The 19452-nt window shown below is 41.8% G+C and overlaps 1 protein-coding gene across 1 annotated transcript; it reads left to right on the top strand.

The window, feature by feature from the left end:
* Positions 1-2348: 2348 nt before the first annotated feature.
* Positions 2349-16632, top strand: CYB5A (cytochrome b5 type A). The gene is made up of 5 exons (XM_084205895.1): positions 2349-2562; positions 11920-12048; positions 13728-13757; positions 14756-14790; positions 15575-16632. Exons 1-5 carry the CDS (start codon positions 2419-2421, stop codon positions 15651-15653), a joined length of 417 nt encoding a protein of 138 aa, XP_084062021.1. The 5' UTR covers positions 2349-2418; the 3' UTR covers positions 15654-16632.
* The last annotated feature ends 2820 nt before the right edge of the window (positions 16633-19452 follow it).

Below are 19452 nucleotides of genomic sequence, written 5' to 3'. Positions count from 1 at the left end.
TTGGGGTTTTTTTGTGGCAGAGATGTTGTAAAACACATGCTGCAATGCTCCAGTGTCCTGCTTGCTGTTTGAGGATGACTCCCCTGTGGGAACAATTTGCTGTATTAAGTCTAAGTTAAATCTTCTCAGGCATCTGAAAAGCTAATGGGACAGAGCGCTTGCAAAAGACTTCTCCCTTCAGGGCAGAGGATAAAGAGAAAAGCAGCAGTTAACACAGAACTGCCAGTTAAGAAAGAACTACTGGTTATAAATCATCGGAAATGAACACACACGCCCTCTGTACAAGAGGATTTAACGTGTGTGGGAGAAATGGGACCTTTACGTGCCAATAATCACAACACGTGAACTGGAAACCTGAGCTCCTGCTAGGCTGAACGGAACATCAGTCCGGGAATGGCCATCCCTGTCTGTTCTGTCTGAACAGGCAACTAAATCACAGAGCTCGGCAGCGCTGTTTGCAATTTTCAGTAACAACCCGGAGTCGGAATGAAGAACCTCCTTATCAAAGCTGGGAACAACACCAATCTGAGGGAGAGTAGCTACTCTTAATGTCAGGCTGACTGAAAAGTTGAGGCAGGATCTGAAGATGGTGGTGACATTCCATGAAGTACAAAGCTGTCCTGCACTCAGGCTCAGGGTGCAGAAGTTAAGCACCAGCTCTGAGGAAAGGTGACAGGTCACACGGGGTAAATTTTATGCTACAAAAAAAATCCCCCACAAATCCAGCCTATAATCACGGCTGAGTGTGTCCATGGGGCTATTGCTGCTGAGGCACCCAAGCTGTGTATGGATGTGACGTGGGGGACCCATACTGGCCTGAGACACAGACAAAGCCATCGAACGCGTCTGAGACCAGAGCAAAGGAAACATATTTTACCTCAGCCAAAACTGCAGGGAAACAGGATGCTGGATTGATGACAGAGCCTCCCCGAGAGAAGGGCAAGGCACTGCCCTCCGCCCACCTGGCAGCGAAGCAGGGCAGTGCCACAGGGAAGCCTCGCTCCAAGCCCCGCGGGGGAGCTCTCCCAACGCGCGGCGAGGGAACTCGTGTGGCAGCCGGGAGGTTTTGCGGAGCTGTGAGGAAGCGCCGGTGGCAGGCGCGCTCCCGCCGGGATCGCCTCACGGGCTGCGCGGGAAAAGCGACAGCCGCGCGCCTCCCGCCCTCGGGCACTGCCGCCTGCCGGGATCAGCGAGGGTGTGTGACTTCCCGGGCAGCCCCTGCCTGCTGGGACACCGGCAGGAGAGGGCAGGGTGCCCGGGCGGTCACAGCGCCGGCCAGAGCCCCGGCAGAGCCACGGCGTGTCCGGGTGTAATTCAGCCCGCGCCCGGCGCTACGTGCGCCCATGGCCAGGGCGCTATAGCCGGGCACGGCAGCTCTTCGCCGAGCCGGGGCGCCCGCCGGCTTTACCACAGCGGAACCAGGATAATTCAGCTTGGACGTTAGGGAAAAAAATCTTTACTGCGAGGCTGCTGAGGCACTGGAGCAGGCTGCCCGGGGAGCCTGAATCACAGAATCACAGATTGTTAGGGTTGGAAGGGACCTCTGGAAATCATCTAGTCTAACCCCCCTGCCCAAGACAGGGTCACCTGGAGCAGGCTTCACAGGAACACGTCGAGGTCGGTTTTGAACAACTCCAGAGAGAGGGCCCCGACTGCCCCATCTGTGCCACTCTCGATGTAAATGTTTTCATATTAACGTGATACTTCTTGTTTTTTAGTTTATGGCCATTGCTCCTCGTCCTGTCTCACTGAAAAGAGTCTGACAGCTCCCCGTGTCTCGCCCTATAAGCAGTGCTATAGACTCCTAAACATCTTTGAGGCCCTGTGCTCTAAACTCTCCAGCTGTTCCTTATCTTTCTTGTACTGGAAGTGTTCAAGGCCAGGCTGGATCGGACTTTCAACAACCTTGTCTAGTGATCCCCGTATCAGGGGAATTGGAACTAGATGACCGAAAAGGTCCCTTCCAACCCAAACCATTCCAATGCGGTTTTACATTGCAAGTCGGCGATTAGTTCGTCGCAGCGCACACCGGCAGCCCTGCTGCCAAAGGCGGCGAACGCTGGGGTGAGCACCCCAGGAAGTGGACAGTAGAGAAGCTGCGACTGCTGTGCCCAGCACCGACGCAGGCCCCACGGCAGCCAAGCGGGGGCGGTCCCGGGGGGGCGGTCCCGGCACGGCACCGCCCCGCCCCGCCCGGTCACGAGGGACGGCGGGGAGGTGGGAGAGGCGGGGCATCACGTCAAAGTCCCGCCCCCGGCCGCCACGGCAGCCGCCCGTCTGCTTTGAGTGGCATTGCCCTCCACCAATGAGAGGCCGGCAGGGCGGGAGGGGCGGGGCGGTGGCGGGTGGTGATAGGGCCTGCGGCGGGGTCCCGGTGGTGTGCGGGGTATCGGCCTGTGGTGCGGCACGGAACAGGAGATGGCGGGCTCCAGCGAGGCCGGAAAAGAGTCGTGGCGGGGCCGCTACTACCGGCTGGAGGAGGTGCAGAAACACAACAACAGCCAGAGCACCTGGATCATCATCCACAACCGCATCTACGATGTCACCAAGTTCCTGGACGAGGTGGGTGCCCACGTTGCCGGGACGCTGAGAGCACCGGAGGCCCACGGGGCCGACTCGCTGACGGCTCTTCGATTCCCCGTGCTGTCCCCCTGGCGGCTCCCGGCCGCCTGCCCCGGCCCGCGGAAGCCGCCCTCGGGGCCGCGATAGCGCCCCGGAGGAGGAGCCGCGGGGCGGGCCCGGGCCCCGGGCGCCTCCCGGGCAGGAGAAACCCGTGAGTGTCGTGCGCCGGCTACGCTACCGGCTGTGCGCCCGCCTGAAACTTTCGGATTTTAATTTCTAGTAAATAAGGACAAGGAGAAAAAACTGGAGTCAGTATTGGGGGCTGAGATAGGCGGGCTGGCTGTGTGAATCTTGTTACAAGAGGGGGGCTGAATCCATCTGCTTCTTGCTTTGGTGTGCCAGCTGAAAACAACTAAAAGTGAAGACTCATCTGGGACCAGAGCTATATTATCTTGTGAACTAAAAGGTCATCAATTCCTCTCTTCACACTAGTGTAGTGTGGGTTGTGTTATGGAACAGGAAAGAAACTTCACAAAGTGGAAGGAAAATACCACAGCATGCAGAATATCACACATCTTGGGGTTACTCTAATAGTCACAGAATCACAGAATAGTTTGGATTGGAAGAGGCGTTAGAGCTCATCTCATTCCAGCTCCCTGCCAAGGGCATTGACGCCTTCCACTAGACCGGGTTACTCCCCACCCTGGTCCTTGAACACGTGCAGGGATGGGGCATTCCCAGCTTCCCTGTGCCAATGCCTCCCTCCTATCACTGTAAGAAAATTCTTCCTTATATCCAGTCCTTGGTAAGGTCTTGGTCACAGTACCTTGTGCTCCTGTATGCCAGGTAAGTGCAACCTGGGTAGCCTTAAGCCCTGGGTGGTCTTTTGTTGCAGGACATGGCAGATGTCGCTTTAAGTACGGGCAGTCCAGTTCAGAAAATTAGGGTGGCTCTCACTGCTGCCCTAACCCGCTCTGTGTGGGGATGCAGTGTGGTGCCACAAGGCTGCACCACTTCCAGCTCTAGTGTAGAGCACTAGAGGCAAGTTTAATTCCTTTGTGTTTTGTTGGGCTTTTTTTCTTCCCAGGTAGTGGTTGATCTCTGGCAGTTTTCTTCCCAGTTTTTGATCTCTGGCAGACAGCAGTTGGTGTAATCATTGATAGTCATAGTTAATAAAGAAGCATTTTAGTTATTGGATTAAAACATTATTTGGTGGAAATGCAGAAATTAAACTACCACTTTTTTTTTTTTTCCAGTAATTGAGTGGCACTGGGATTTAGATATTTAGAGTTTTCTTCCTTGCTCTATATTCCCAGTTAGCAAAGATAGAATCACAGGATCAATTTAGGTGGAAAAGACCTCTGAGATCTTGTCCAGTCTTTGACTAAACGCCACTGTGTCAATTAGACCATGGTAGTAAGTGCCATATTTCCTTAAAACTGTCAGGGGCAGTGAGTGCCATCTCTTTTGGCAGTCCATTTCAATGTCTAATCACCCTTTCTGTGAAGAAATTCTTCCTAAAAGCAACCAATTAAAAAGCATATGGTACACTTGCATTAATTTCTTAAAGAATACAGTTTCTATGGGTAGAGGCATGATGGATTTTAAGCATCAGTAGTTGTGTAGCCCCAGCTTGATTTTTGTGCTTGTAAACACTTCCAATTCAAAGGAGAAACTGAGCATTTTGCAAAGGAGGGTTGACAAGCGATTTTTCAAAGGCAGTGTTGACACAGGTAGTATTTCATTCTTAAGCTATATGTCAATGCAAATTGTTTGGCTTTTCAGCAAGGCAGATTATGAAACCGATCTACTGACTCTTCCTTCATTATTTCTCATCTAGCTCTGCCCCGGTCATCTTCATCCATTAGTTATGGACATCACTGTATGGTTATACAGTCAGGGCCAATTTAATTATAGAAGCTCTGGAGAAGAATGCAGCTTTTTGTGTAGTCTGCAAAACTGAATTAGCTTTTGGGAACTTGAGCAGTTTTGATTAATACATAATTGTATTGTTTATGCATATTGGCCAGATTGAAGAGGCAGAAACAAAAAGACCCACACCTTAAAAAAACCCTTAACCTAACTCCACCCAAGAAAAAAAACATTGGACAAAAAAACTTCAGGATCTAATGAGCTTTTGAGATTAAGTAGTTGCATAGCCTCTTCTTCTGTACATATGTTGCAATTGGTAAATATTAAGAGGCATCATCTTGTGTAAATTTCTCCAAGAAAACCTCGTTTTCATCCTTCAGACAACGTTGATAATTTGGTAGCGTATCAAAAGAATTCAGTTTGTAAATATTTAAATAGTTGGGTTTTGGGCAATGTGGGGGTTGTCTTGAGACGCTCTGGTAAGCATAAGTCAGACTTCAATCTCACATTGAACAGCTTTCAGGAGACCATGGCTGATTTTGAGCTGAAATTTCCAAGACCTTCTGAGATAATCAATGAGATTGTAGGAAATAGTTACCTGAAATATTTTAAGTGAAGTTACAGTCCTAGGGAAAGTTCTTTAACATTTTACTATTCATTGTGTTGGTAATTTTTGTTATGGAACTCTTCAATTAAGATACTTCATAGAGCACTTTTTTAACCTTTTTTTTTAATGCTTTTGGTGCTTAGTTAACTTATCAAGTGTTGTGCTAATTCTTTTGATACTGTCAGACACCCTGAGGCATGTGACAGCTGAGGAGAAATGGAAGCTAGCCTCTTGCTAGTTCATTCCAGAGTCTAGTAAACCCTACTCAAAGTGGGGATTATGTTAGCTCTTTCAATAGCATTATTGGTTAAACTCAGGTGTATTTCTGCATTTGGAAGTAGAAAAGCTTAACATATTTTAAAACTTTAATGTGGGCCACTGAAATTTAAGTCCAATAGTATTAAAAAGGGTGGATTGCTGAAGTGTCACCTCACTCATGCTCTTCCCAAGTAGTACGTAAGTATCAGTTTACTGGGGGCTGAAGGGCTGGGAGCAGCAGCTAAGCTCACCTGTCCTGTTTCTTATACCAATAAGCTCTCTTTTCAGCTACTGCATTAACCTATGGAAATATTTTTTTATTAATGATGAAGTTGAAAACTTTACTGTGCTTCAATCCTGAAGTCACCTTGGATGCTCTTGTGCTTGATAAGTGAAAGTGTGGTGCTGTTTTTCACTCCATTACAGTAGTCAAAGGTTGTACTCCTTCTGTCCAGCTGTTGTCTTCATGGAGCTTGTAGCTGTTTAGTGGAACTTGTTTGGCTTTGGGGAACAATCAGCCTCTGTGAACACTTGATTGAAGTTAGATAGGAAATGGGCTGGGGTTGGTGTGTGATGGACATGTGTTTGTTGGGAGTGGAGGCATCGTGTGGTGTGACCCATAGTAGCTTGGCTTCCTAAAGTACAAAGCTTAAAGGTCATATGAAATACAGAAAAAGTGCTGAATGAGGAAACAATTGTGTGCTTTGATATCTTATCTATGGGGTTAATGAAGATTCTAGCAAGTCCTTTTTTTTTTTGTCAGTTTGATTTTTTTTTTTTCCCCCGTTTGGTTTTTTGTTGTTGTTGAGTTTTTTGCTTGTTTTGTTTTTTGTTTTAGGGGTTTCTTTTTGTTGTTGTTTTTTTTTTGTGTGTGTTTTTAAGTGGCGGATGTTGGGGCAAATTCATAGCTTGAATATTCATCTCTGAATTTTCTCTTATTTTCCAAGTTTGGGAGAAGAAATCAAGAGACCTCAGCTTTCGGAATGCATTATTTAAAAGGTCTTGGCAAGAAAGAGTATTGTTGAAACCAGAAACTTCGTTGTTTATCATTAAAGGCTGTCAGACCTGGGTTGCAGATTTGGGGAACCTTTTCCTTAGCTTCAGGTGTTGTGGTTTACCCCCATGGAGTACCCATGTACCACACAGTGGCTCACTTGCCCTCCTGCCCAGTGCATGGGGAGGAGAATCAGAAAAAGGTCAATTTTGTGGGTCAATATAAGAATAGTTTAATAATTGAAATAAAGTAAATGTAACAATAATGGCAATGATAAGAAGAGACAGAAGTATAAAACAGAAAACCCAACAGAAACAAATGGTGCAGCATGTATGGGTCCTCCACTCACTGACCGAGTGTGACATTCCGTGGTATGGAGTATCCCTTTGCCCATTTTCAGTCCGCTGTCCTGGCTGTGCTCCCTCACTGGCAGTGTGGGATGCTGAAAAGTCCTTGACTTAGGTGAGCACTACTTGGCTGCAGCCAAAATATCAGTTCATTAACAACATTATTTTCATTATTTCCAAAGCACTGTAGTGTACCAGCTACTAAGAAGAAAATGAACTGTATCCTAGCTGAAACCAGGATAAGTCCTATGTAATTTAAAGGAAAATAGCTACTAGAAATATATGTGTACTCACACAGCAGGATGTCATGGCTATATCTGTATTGTAGATAATTACGTATATGAGGAGTTTCTTGTTCTGGAAACCAACTATGGCATTCATTTAATATTAGTCTAATACAGATTTATTTAGATTAATTCAATTGCTAGTGCTCTAAGAATTAAGCAAAAACATTATTGGTAATTTTGTTTCCATACGGTATGAACTTGTGCATCCATAGCACTTTTCCTAAACTTCTCCTAGAATGGACAGCTGCCACTAAATGTGTTTTATAATACTGGTCAGATGAAGTGCAAAAAGCAAATATTGTACTATTGTGTCAGATTGAAAAATGTTCTCTCCCCTATGTGGCAATAAGTTACATTCATGCAGTGTGATGGTGTTGTGGAGGAGTAGCATAATGCCTTCCGTGTTTATAGTCATGATCAGTTTGCATTGGAAGATGCCTTTTTTGACACCTTTGGAGTCTGCCAGTGAACCATGGGAACTGTTCCTGCAGAACCTTGGAGTCTGAGGATTAAATCCAGTCTTAACACTTCCTCAAACTCTGATGAAGCTTGCAGGGGAATTTGAAAATGTTTTAAGAAATAGCACTTCTTAGGATATATATGTGAAACTCTGCAAGCTGTAACTGTTTTGTAAGTCAGTAAATGGGCACTGTTGGGGATTAACCTCAGTGCAGCCCCTTGCTCACTGCTCCCCACAGGCTCTTGGTGGGATGGGGAAGAGAATCAGGGAAAAAAGATAAAATGTGTGGGTTGAGATAAGAACAGTTTAATAAGTAAAATAAAATAAAATCATTGCAATAAAATAATTGCAATTAAATAAAAAGGGAGGCAAAAAGAGATGCTAACCCATGCCCAGCCCATTGCCAAGCAGCAAGCTGCAGCCCCCAGCCAACTCCTTGCACCTGGTATACTGGACATGATGTTCTGTGTTATGGAATACCCCTTTGGCCAGTTCAGCTGTCCTGGCTGTGCTCCTTTCTGGCTTTCTGTGCACCTTCTTGCTGGCAGAGCATGGGACATTGAGAAGCCCTTGAATTAGGGTAAGTGCTTCTTAGCAACAAGTGCAGCATCAGTGTGTTATCAGTGATTGTTCTCATATATCACTGGATCATAACCACTCATATCACTGAATCCAAAGCACAGCACTGTACCAGCCTCCGAGAAGAAAATGCAGCTCTATCTCAGCTGAAATCAGGGCAGGCACCAAGCTACTGGGTATTTTATTTGCATGTCACCTAAAAGCCCAATGATAGTTTTCAAAAAAACGCTTTCAGAGGGAGATCATCTTTCCTAGGCTCCTGACATTTTACGTGAGCTGTCGGTTTCTGTCCTGAAACTTAAAAAGATGATAGAAATAATTTAGAGGGCTCTTTTCAGGCTCCATGAAAATGCCCTTGAAATAAGCAAGGATTTGTCTTTCTATCCTGAATAATAGAGGTGAGGTTCTTTGGGTCTTCCTGGCTCTGTCACTGCTCCCTTTCTGCTTTTCATTCCTGTAGTGCAGAAAGGGAAATGTGAGTTTGAGACTGCAACTAATAGAGATCTTTGCTGATTTTCCTAAAAGTTAAATTGGACCCTAGATTTCATTCCCTCGGTATAGGAAGGGAGGGGGTGCAGGAGTTGCAAATTAAGGTAGTTATGATTTAATAGAGTCTTGAACTATGACACTGAGAAATCTGCACAACTGTAGCAAGGGGGAGAAAAGGTGGTATTCAGGATGAGGTGGGTTGGACTTTTGACCCAGCTGAGAGCAACAAGATTAACTGCATATTTGCCTTATCTAAAACTTTCTAATGTGCTGCTGTTAGGAATTCATCTGTGCTCTGTACCAGTGCTGGCTCTGTATAGGCATTTGTTATGCATATAGCTTAGATTATTTGTTATATTAGGAATGTCCTAGGAATGAGCTAGGCTTTCTTCATTTATTATAAAAAACTTTTTTTCATTTCCCCTGGACTACAGTTGTACCTGCAAGAACTCTTAGATTACTTTTCTCAACAGGATTTTGATTTAGGAGTCACTATCTGTATAGCCTTGTGGGCTTTCCAGTTCCAGGGTCTGTCCAGAGGATCTTCATTAAAGTAGCAGTTCTGGTAGCAGGCTTTGTTTACCAGGCAGAATCCTGAACAAAAGCCTTGTATAAACAAGCTTTGGGAAACTCATCCAACCATGAAAGATGCTCATTTTTTGATAGAAGAGTCAGTTCTTGCCCTTTGTATGAGACATTACAGTGGCTCTCTTTCATTAGGGGAGGTGAAATCTTTTCATTAATTGTGTGTATTATGTGCAGTTATTTACAAAGGGTTTGTAAGTTCATATCATTAAGCAGAGGTGGCATCTAAAAGCAAAGTATTTTGTTTCAAAGTGCTTCCATCAATGTCTAGTAGGTTATAATTAACATTATCTGGTAGATGGCTTAAGTTTGGAATTCTGTATGTGATTCTCCATACTTAGCCTTGCTCATGTCATAAAAAAAGTTATCAGTTTTCCAGCTGTAGTGGCAGAGGTCAGGGTGAATTTGTTCTCTTCAGCTGACCTATGTTAGTCAGTCAGAGGGTTGGTAGAGGTATTGGTTGCTGTCACTGTCTTGATACTAATGTTGTGGTTTTGTAGACAGAGGGATTAGTTGCTAATTAGAAAAAAAGCTACTTCTACAGAGAAAAGCTGGAGAGCCTCTGTGGTGCTGCCGATCCTGCTACGTTGCTTTGTAGTGCACAAGGGAGGGATTTGGGAGCACAAGTTAGTACATGATCATTCTGTAGCTGGCAGTGTGCAAGTAGTTTGTTCCAGTACTCCATGAAGTAATTTTAATGCAGATGCAGTTATGTTGGTAGGTATCCACTTGTTTGGCTGGATGGCAAACGTTTTTTGGTGAGGTAGTGTAAACCATGTGATCTTCATGACTTGCTGGAGTAAATGGTATTTTATGTGCTTGTATGAGTAGGGTTTGTGTTCCTTGCAATGCATGAGTAGGCGTTTACATATTGCTTATGCTGCTGGTGCTTTATGGGTGGTTTAACTTTGGGGCCTTTTGCTGCTTGTTGATACCTTGTTTGTCAAGCATGTTTTCTAAGGAGTTGTGCCACCTTTTCTGCTGAAGTTGATACATATTTTTTTCTACTTGGGGTGGTACAATTCTTTAGCAGGGTATTAAAAATCCCAAATACACATTGCTGAAGAAATTCTGTAAAGATTTAGTTGAGGTAATGTCTTGCTGTGCTGGTTAGACCCAAGTTCAACTTCTTAAGTGCCTTTTCAAGGCATTGAACTTGAGTGCTCCCTCAACTTTTGTCCAGTCCTTTCCCTGAATACTTACCATAATGGATCCAAGGACAGGATTTTCATGAGTATGCCAGATTTGCAGGTTGCTTGCATAATCTTCACTCTGCTTATACTCTTCTGACCTTTTTTGGCTCAGCTCTGTGTCTAATCTCTCTATCAGTTGCTTAATCTTGCTTTTGCTTAGTCATGGTAGGGAGGGATCTTTTACCCCAATAACTGTGGTATCTTGGCTCTTTAAAAAGTGTTGTGTTGGTTTGTTTTTTTTTTCTCCTCACTTTCCTTAATCTGTTAAAATAAATGTCTGCCTTTTAATGTGAAGATTCAAGTTATGGAGTTCTGGTACTGTTGGAAATTCATAGTAGTAGTTTAGTTCAACTGTATGAGCAAATACTGGTTTTGTCAGAAAAGAAATTTTGATAGGAGATTAATAGGAGGCTTTGAAGTAAGTTAGGATTTGAAGCTAACCTGAATTGCCTAGACTAGTAGGAATGTCATTTCTTTAACCTGTGGGCTTTTTGGTGAGCTGTGCTCCCCACAAGATGACACTAAATTGTGGAAATTTTGCCTGCTTTCCATACTGTTATATCTTGTACTCCAAAGCATTAAAAACTGAACTGAGCTTCAAAAGCCTTGTATCTTCTCTACGACTGGTAAAGTGCTAATATCTATTCCATGGTTGCCTTAATCCAAGGCAGTACTAGTAAGTGCTTTTAACTTGTTTACCTTATCATTCCCAATGTTTATGTAATGCTTTCCTGCTTGAAAGTTGAGTGGTGAATTTGTGTTACCTGTTGCATAATAAGTAACTGGGAGCTGAGGGAATGCAGTGAACTAGAAGATGTGATAGATCTTGCCGTATATTCAGGCAGAGTTATTTGATAGAAAAAAATGTTCTTCATAAAACCCCCAAAGTGCATCCTGGGGAAGAATAAAAGTTAATGGAGAACAGGGGGTTTATGTTAAGGGAATGGTGATGGATTGAGGTATTAGAAGATCCCAGGAGATGACTTCTCTGTATCTCAGGGGTTTTATCTACAATGTGGTTTGGAATTCCATAGTCTATGAAAACCAAATTGCTATTCTAAGGTCTTGAGTGAGCTTTCAGTTGTGCTTAATCACTTCCAAAGGAGCTGTCTTGATATTTGTACCATAATTTGTTTTGGAAAGGACCCTTAAACTTATCTGGCCCACCTCCCTGCTCAAACCAGGATTAATTAGAAGGTCAGATTCCTTCGCACGTTGCCAGCTTGTTTTGCCAATGCTTGATTCACATCTTGTGAACAGATTTTTTTATCTTCCTGCAATGTTCTTGCTGCAGCTAATACCTTTTTGACTTTTATCCTTCTGCTGTATAAAGCATATATTGCTTGGATAACAGTACACATTTCCTAAAGAAATGAAAACACAGAATGTTACTTCAGATGATAGTTGTGCTGTTAAAAGACAGACCGATTCCCACACAACTTTAAGTGCTTTAGTTGCAAGGGGTAGTGCCTCTTACTGCTACTTTGCCAATGACAGACTTAGCTTCCTTGGTTTTGGCTTCAGAGAGTATACAGAACTCTCAGAAAGGCTTATGTTTGCTTTAGAAAGTCCAGCAGGTGATTTTGCTTTTTTTTTTTAATTTTAGAAATGTAAAAATGCAGAATTTCCATTTCTAGAATTTCAAATGTATTTCAGTAACAAATTCAAACTCATTAAAAATTGCAGCACCCAGGAGGTGAAGAGGTCCTTAGGGAGCAAGCTGGAGGAGATGCTACTGAGAACTTTGAAGATGTTGGCCATTCCACAGATGCAAGGACGCTGTCAGAATCCTTTATTGTTGGGGAACTTCATCCTGTGAGTATATGAGCATATCCTTACTTTTGTGTTTGGTATACTGCTTTTGTGTCTACTTACTTGTCTGGTAATTACTTCAAAATCAAGAACTGCTAGTAGTTTGGTTGGAATTCAGTCCTGCAACTGTTTGTGGATGGACCTAGATTTGAGATAGTGCCCCCAGTGTGAAGGGATTTGATTAGGGTAGCATAAGGATAGTCACATCTTTTGGTGATTCAAATTGCTTTACAGCTTAGCTCTTGCATAATCTGAATATGGAATCGTGTCATTTCTGGTATACACTGTCAGCTTTGTAATGAAACTCTGTAACCCTGAAGTTGGTATGTCAGAATGTCTGGACCTTTTCTTACCCTACTATGCAGAGTGACTACTGAACAACCACTTTCATCCCTTCACTACTGTAAATACCTATCTGCCAGGCTCCCACCTGCATCAAAAAGTGCAATCCTGGCTCTTCATATATATGTCTAGAAAATGGTTATTATATGCATTGTACTTCTAGTTTGTGTCTGTCTTTCCCTCTCTCTCTCCTGCCATTTTTAGCTGTATCATGGTTCCCTACTTATGGTTGTCTGGGTTGTTTATGATCAGTTCCCACTGGATCATCTGTCATGTCCTCTCTTTTATACTGTCCATCCCATCTCCTGTACTTTTAATGAGCACCTTTCTGCTGTCTCAAGTTTTGAAGTATTTGTTTCTCTCTACAGAGCTGCTGCCTTGGCTTCCTTCAGCTAGGCCACAGTTAAACTCTCCTGCATCTTAGTAGTTGAAAACCACTGTTTGGAGGTTTAGGCTGCTAGAGCGCCCATCTGCTCTACCTTACTGCCCACTCCTGCCTCTTCTCTTTTCCTCTTGTTTCATGTATGTTTTGGGGTAAAAATTCCCATCTTGAGTAGCCTATTTCACAGTAAGATTCCCACTCTTGTTTGTCTCTTTTGTCTCAGGCGATCTCTTGATAAATATTACTAGTGTAGCTTGTCCTAATAAGAAGTGGTTTGGCTCTGATGCACATTTTTGCATTTGGGGCTTTGCAGGCTTTCCATTTATTTCTGATGCCACTAATGTTGTTCCTAACATGGATATCAGTCCAGTTCTTCCTTGTTTGGCAAGTGCCCATTTTCCCTTGATATGAAACAAACAGCTTGGTAGTGTAATGTACAAATACAGCACTGACAGGATTATATACTGTTGGACTTTTTTGTAATGAATGTGACTGTGCCAAGCAGAACTTTGAGTTTATGAAAGATCCCTGGATTTTGGGACCTTTGGTCCAGTGAACATTGGCACAAGCAGTTAGTTGACTTTACCTGATAGTGCAAGTCCAGTATGCAGAATCAATATGATTGCAGACAATGTATAAGCTAAGGTTATGTATTTTCCAGAGACAAAGGAAAGGTGAAAACATGGGCACAAAGAATAATGAAATTTGTTGGAGGCTCAGGTTTCATTTCTTCGTTGCATACTGGGAAGTATTATTTAAGGAAGTGATCTTGTTTATGTTAGCACAAAATCAATCACTGACATCTGCTCTCTTGCCAGTCTGTTTTTACCTAGGGAAAAATATTTACACATTAACAGAATGAATTGCGAACTGAATTTAGTGATAAATTGTGTGAGTTTGGTTTTGCTTTCAATGCTTCAGATTTTGTCTAAATGTTACGTGCTCTTTTCTCTTGCAGGATGATAGATCCAAGCTTCAGAAACCAACAGTAAGTGTTTCTTGAAATGCCACATTGTTTCTTTTGGGCATTACAAACAGTGACGGACTGTCTGTGTATGAATGGTATACCCCCAGAAAAATGAATAATTCAGTTAAAGTGTGATGTTTCAGGTTTTAAATGTTCTTAGGTTTTCATGTTGTTAGATCTGTTGATAATGCTTCAAATTGTTCTTTCCCTTAACCATTATTTTCTTTGTATGGCTTCATACCGGGGGATTACTAAGTGTGATGGCATTATCCTATAGCAAAATCCTTCTTTCTTTAAATTAATTGCAAATGTTCTGGTACCAAAGCAAGTAATTTTGTAGTGATGGATCATGCACCACTAAATTTAGGTAGGGTTTTAATGCTTGGATCTTTAAAATAAACATAGGTCATACACAAATAGAGTTACTCAAATTAATAAGTCTTCATATAAATTGTGCACATGTACCCAGCTGGGATTTGGCCTTGTAGTGGTGCTTTTTCTGTGGAAAAAGAACAAATCCAAATCAGTATCAGGAACAGCTATAACAATTTGACTGAAACACAGTCTGAAACACCACACTAAAACCCCCAGGTTTAATAAGCCTTGTAGATGTAAATTAGTAGCTTTATGTAGTTTTGAAAAAATATAAAAAATATTTGTGAATTAATTTCAAGTGTTTTCAATTTGATTTTACTCAAGGAAACAATTTTTGTCTTACAGATGACTGAAATTTCAAATGTAACCCAAGGTTGAAGTCAACTTCATAGAAAACTTGGAGCAAAATATTTGTTGATAATGTTTTAGGAACCTGATGCAATGTTAGCTATAGAAGCTGCTACTAGATAGCTTATAATACAACAGAACTGCTGTAGGAATTAAGAGAAAATGCTTCCCAAATACATGCACTGAGTTCTTTCTGAATTAGTCTCATTTGATGAGTTTTGAGAAACTGTGGGTCTAGTTAAGGTGGAAAGGTTTGTCTTCCTGAAGTAAATATCTTCTTATGCTTTGCTTTCCAGGAAACTCTTATTACCACTGTTCAGTCTACTTCCAGGTACAGTATGACATCTGATGTCAAACTTGAAGTTCCTCATGATTTTCTGAAGGTTAAAAAGCTGAATAGCTTTTATCTGCTGGAGGCTGAGATATCAGGGGGTGGTGCATGAAAATTTCTGTTCTTTTTAAAGTCCAAATTGGCATCTATGTACCATTTTATAAGTGTGGCAGCTTACTAGGTAGATACTTCTCTCATATTGGCAGGTGTCAGTATCTACCAAATGGTTTGTTTGGCACAGGCCTTTATTTCTGGAGTCTGCCACATGAAGGGAAGGCTCTTAGTGCTATTGCCAACTATTTTACTGACATGGATGCCTTGCTTTTAAAATTTGCTACTGCTGTTGCATCTAAGGGAAATAAGAGGACTCTGTGTAAGAACGAAGATATGTCAGAATTGGGAAGGGACTGCCAAACGCTTTGTAATACCACTGAATCAAAAACTTTGTGAAGTTATATCCTGCTGACAATTGCCTACTGAAACTTCAGAGGACTCTTCTATGACCCTCTGGGTGGGGAGTTTGGGTGCTTAGAATTGTCATGTGATGCTGCTACTTAAATAGCTTTTGAATGAATGACATTCTGGGCAGCGCACCTTGACTTTGAATGTGCTTAGGGTTTTACTCTTCTCTAGTAAGCAAATTTTTTGTAAGCTTTAGTACAGAAGCTTACTTGTCTGGAATATTACTGGCCAATCCAGGTGTTCTGTTGCCATTGAATTTTTTTCTATTTATAACTTGCTGCTTGTCACTTCCTAAACTGCTTTTCCAAAAACTTCCCTTTAGTTCGTGGTCCAACTGGGTGATCCCAGCAATAGCAGCAATTATCGTGGCCCTGATGTATCGTTCCTACATGTCAGAGTAAGCGCCTTACTGAGGAGTAATGCAAGAAGAGAATACCTTCTCTGGAAGAAAATATAAGCAATCCTAGCCCAATATGTTCCTGGAGAAAAGCCTGATGTCTGAAGAAAAATTCAAGTTTTTCAGAAAATGAAACAATTCTTTTTCTGCTGTGCACTTTTCTTAATGTTGCCTTCTTATATGCTGCTGTGAAGTGATAAAAAGGCACCATTTCTCTTTTTGTATAACACCTTTATTCTCTAATGAGTTACTTGATAACTGTATTGGTTTCTGTGGTAGAATATTATTTTGTATGTAACACTGATTCTGGTTATTTCTCTTTAATCTGTAATAGGGTCATTAGGACCCTCTTTACTTATACATTTTACAGCTTTAAAAAACTACCAAAACCGTGTACATGTACACAACTTAACTTAAAAAAAATCATGTCTTTTTAAATGTAGTATGAATGAAATGAAAGTTAAATGTAATGAATAAAACTGAATGGAGTTATAGGTGCCCTGGAAGTGGGTTGGGCCCTACCAATCAGCTATAATGAGCTGGGGTTTTTAAAATATTTTTTAACAACTGCTCTTACAGTTTTTGTAGGTACTCCTACTAGCAAACTGTTCTGTTTGTCTCCCATTGAAAAATTCAGGTGAAATGAAACTCATTGTTTGGCCCAATTATGTCTGTCTCATTTTTGTGAAAAAAAGGCAGAAAAAGTAACTACTACTCAATAGTACTGTTCCTGCCAAACACTCAGGTGACTGTAGAATTTGTTCTGGAACTTTAGCCTTCAATAAAATCTTCAACTTTGTCAAGTACATTGTGAGAGGAAAAGCTGATAAATTAAATCTATTTCTGACTCTTCTGTTATATGCTTTACTATGAAGAGGTGACTGTTTTTACTGCTGAATACAAGATAACTACAATTTTGCATTTTGTGGTGAACATTTTTAGTCATATGTAAATGATCATGAATAAAAGTTTAATTGGTTACACCTGCTGGCTCAAACACCTTCATTTCCAAATTCTTTGGAGGCCTTGGAAGGGATGTCCTATTGGGACACTTCTGAGAAATGCACTTACAGTAGCTCCTGTTAGCTTCACGTCACACACTAACTTTTGTCCGTGTTTGTCCATGGCTTTCCCTCTGTATGTGGTGAAACAGAGTTTAAAACTTCAAGCTTTATTGGTAGTTTTCTAGATAACCTTTAAAAAGGATATAATTACTGAGAGTTAGTATTTAGAGTCACCAATCAAGTTTTATTTTTAAAACAACACTTGAGCCCATATATGTAGGCAAGGCAAAAAAAAAAAAAAGGCAACTTTAGAAAGTTTAGCTTTCCCCCTCCAAGAATTTCAGACAGATAAGTATGTCCACAACAAGATAGAGCAGTGCAATTAAAGTGGATCTGTAAGGTGATACACTAGCTCTGAAATGCTTTTTTCCCATGCTGTGTATGTTAGAGCTACACCATATTAAAACTCCATTTCAGGCCTGTATACTGGATATTTATGCAATTCCCTAGAGTAGCTATGGAAGCTCAGTCCCATTAAAAGTATTCAAGCTGGCATGTGCAGGGAATTTCCCCAATGTGAACCATGGTGAGTACAGATAAGTAGGCAGTGCTTCAATAACTGATAGAAGTAAAAATGCTAATGTAGATGTGCACTCCCCTCCAATGGTGTAGCTACAAGTTGTTCCTCAGAGATACACATTCCTTTTGGGTTTTAAAATGGAGATAGATCTAAACTAGAAAAATGGTCAGGCTTATTCTCCTTTTTAATTCTCTTCAGGTTAGATCTGCTTTCCTTAGGGGCGTCATAGAGCTGAGTATAGCTTTTGAGTATGAATAGGAGAAGAGGAAATATATATGGGTGTGGTGAGGAATGAATGACTGTGCAATTGTAAAAGCAGGTGAATTAAGGGTAGTCAATATTTTTACAGCTTGACAGCAAAGAGAAAATAATTGGCAGTCTGCTTTCTTCCCAGAGCAAAATCCTTTGTCCACAGATCCAATCTGAAAGTATTTGCTCTAATTATCTGATAATAAAAACAATTTTTTTAAAACAGGCTGGCTAAAGTGATTGATGCTTTAAATCAGTTGTCTTACTGTCTACTTGTACAACCTTGTAATGTTTACCCTTCCTTAAATTATTTGGGCATTGCATTTTTGGCCTTTATTTGCCTGTCCTCTGTTGTTCACAAGAATGCACAGTGATGGAGAGCTCCCCCTTAAATGGAGATGCCCTTGGCTGCTTCTTGGTGTCTGTGGAGTAAAGCCAGCACAGCTTGTTCACTTCCTCCCTCTGAGATGACAAGGAAAAAACCACGTGCTGTTCCTTTCTCTGGCTTCCTTGCTCCGTCTCACTGATGCCTTTCTGTAGCCATCATGCTGTAGTGAGGATTTTGCAGAATGCTAGAGGGAAGCTGGTAAGGGGGTGAAAGCTAGGCAAGCTAGACAGATTTTCTTCAGAGACAAAAAAATGCAAAGGTGCTATTTTTTATTTTCTGTATGTTTGACTACTGAGGGTAAAACAGCTTTATAAATTCATGGGCATTTGAAGCAAAACTTCTGTATTTTCTTCAAGGCTGGCAATGACTTAAACTCAGTGGGAATCAATGAGCTATATTAATGTGCACAAAACATGCAGAGTATTAACAGTATTACAGCATTTGTTTTTAATATAGAAAAGGATTTCAGAATTGGCATAGAAGGAACAAGAAGTAGGAGGAAACTCATGCTCCTCCATGCTTAGCTCTAATGCCTGTCCACATCTATGGTGAAGCTAGTAACTCATGGATGACATATTTGAATTCCACTTTACTTTCATACTTCATTACATTCCTTCCTGTGATTTATTCATTATGTGTTGAAATATTTTGAGGTTTTAAGTAGGTGGGCAGACAAGCACATGAATTCATGAGAAAGTGTTGGAACATTGGATCTTGGTAGATGATTAATGCTGGATTTTCTATTCCTTTTAAAAACTAGTTAGGCTTGTTCTTAATCTTCTTACATGTAGGAGTGTGCATAAAGCAATCCTTGACATTTTCTTTGCAAATTTTTTAAAAGTGGGGACAAAAAATGTGACTTTCTAAAACTGGGAACTTGCAATGGTCTGTAGTGATTCTGCTAAAGCAAAGCTCAGAATAAACACAATTGCACTGTGGTCTCATGTGAGAATAAACACAATTGCACTGTGGTCTCATGTGAAAGGGAGTAGATTTTTACTTTTATCCTGTGCAGTATAATTCCTGTGCCTATACTTAAACAGTTTGCTGCACTTAGGCAGACGCAGCCTAAGTACTGCCCATGGCTGTCAGTTGTGCTCATTCAAAGTAGCACTGTCAGTCTTGAAGAGTTATGCACAGGAAAGCCTCAGGGAAGATTTTTTGGTGTTTCTGAATAGAACACCAGAGAGCTCCTGCAGACCTCCAGAGTCCAGGAACTGTGCTCAGTAGCACAACTACCACAGAAATTTTTGCTTTTCCCACAGACCCTGGTGTGTAGATAAACCTGACTGATCCAATTGCAGGGTGAGAGCACTGCTGTGTCTCTGGAGTCCCACCTATTTAGGTCTTGGATAAAAACAGCCATGTATTTTTTGAAATTAATAGGTGTTTTACTTCTCAGCAGTGGGAAATGTGTTCTGGAAACTGCTTCAAGGTTTAGGATGGCATGCATAGAGAGAAAAAGGTAAGCCAAGCAAGGAGTGTGCTTTCCTAAGTGACTTTTTTTCAAAAAGGAAATATCATTCTCCTGTCACAGATTTCTGAAGGCAGTTATACTTTTAGTATCACTCGTCTCAATGTG

Source organism: Fringilla coelebs (genome assembly GCF_963513975.1).
Source record: "Fringilla coelebs genome assembly, chromosome: 1".
NCBI classification, from domain to species: Eukaryota; Metazoa; Chordata; class Aves; order Passeriformes; family Fringillidae; genus Fringilla; species Fringilla coelebs.
This window is presented reverse-complemented; position numbering and strand designations above follow the sequence as displayed.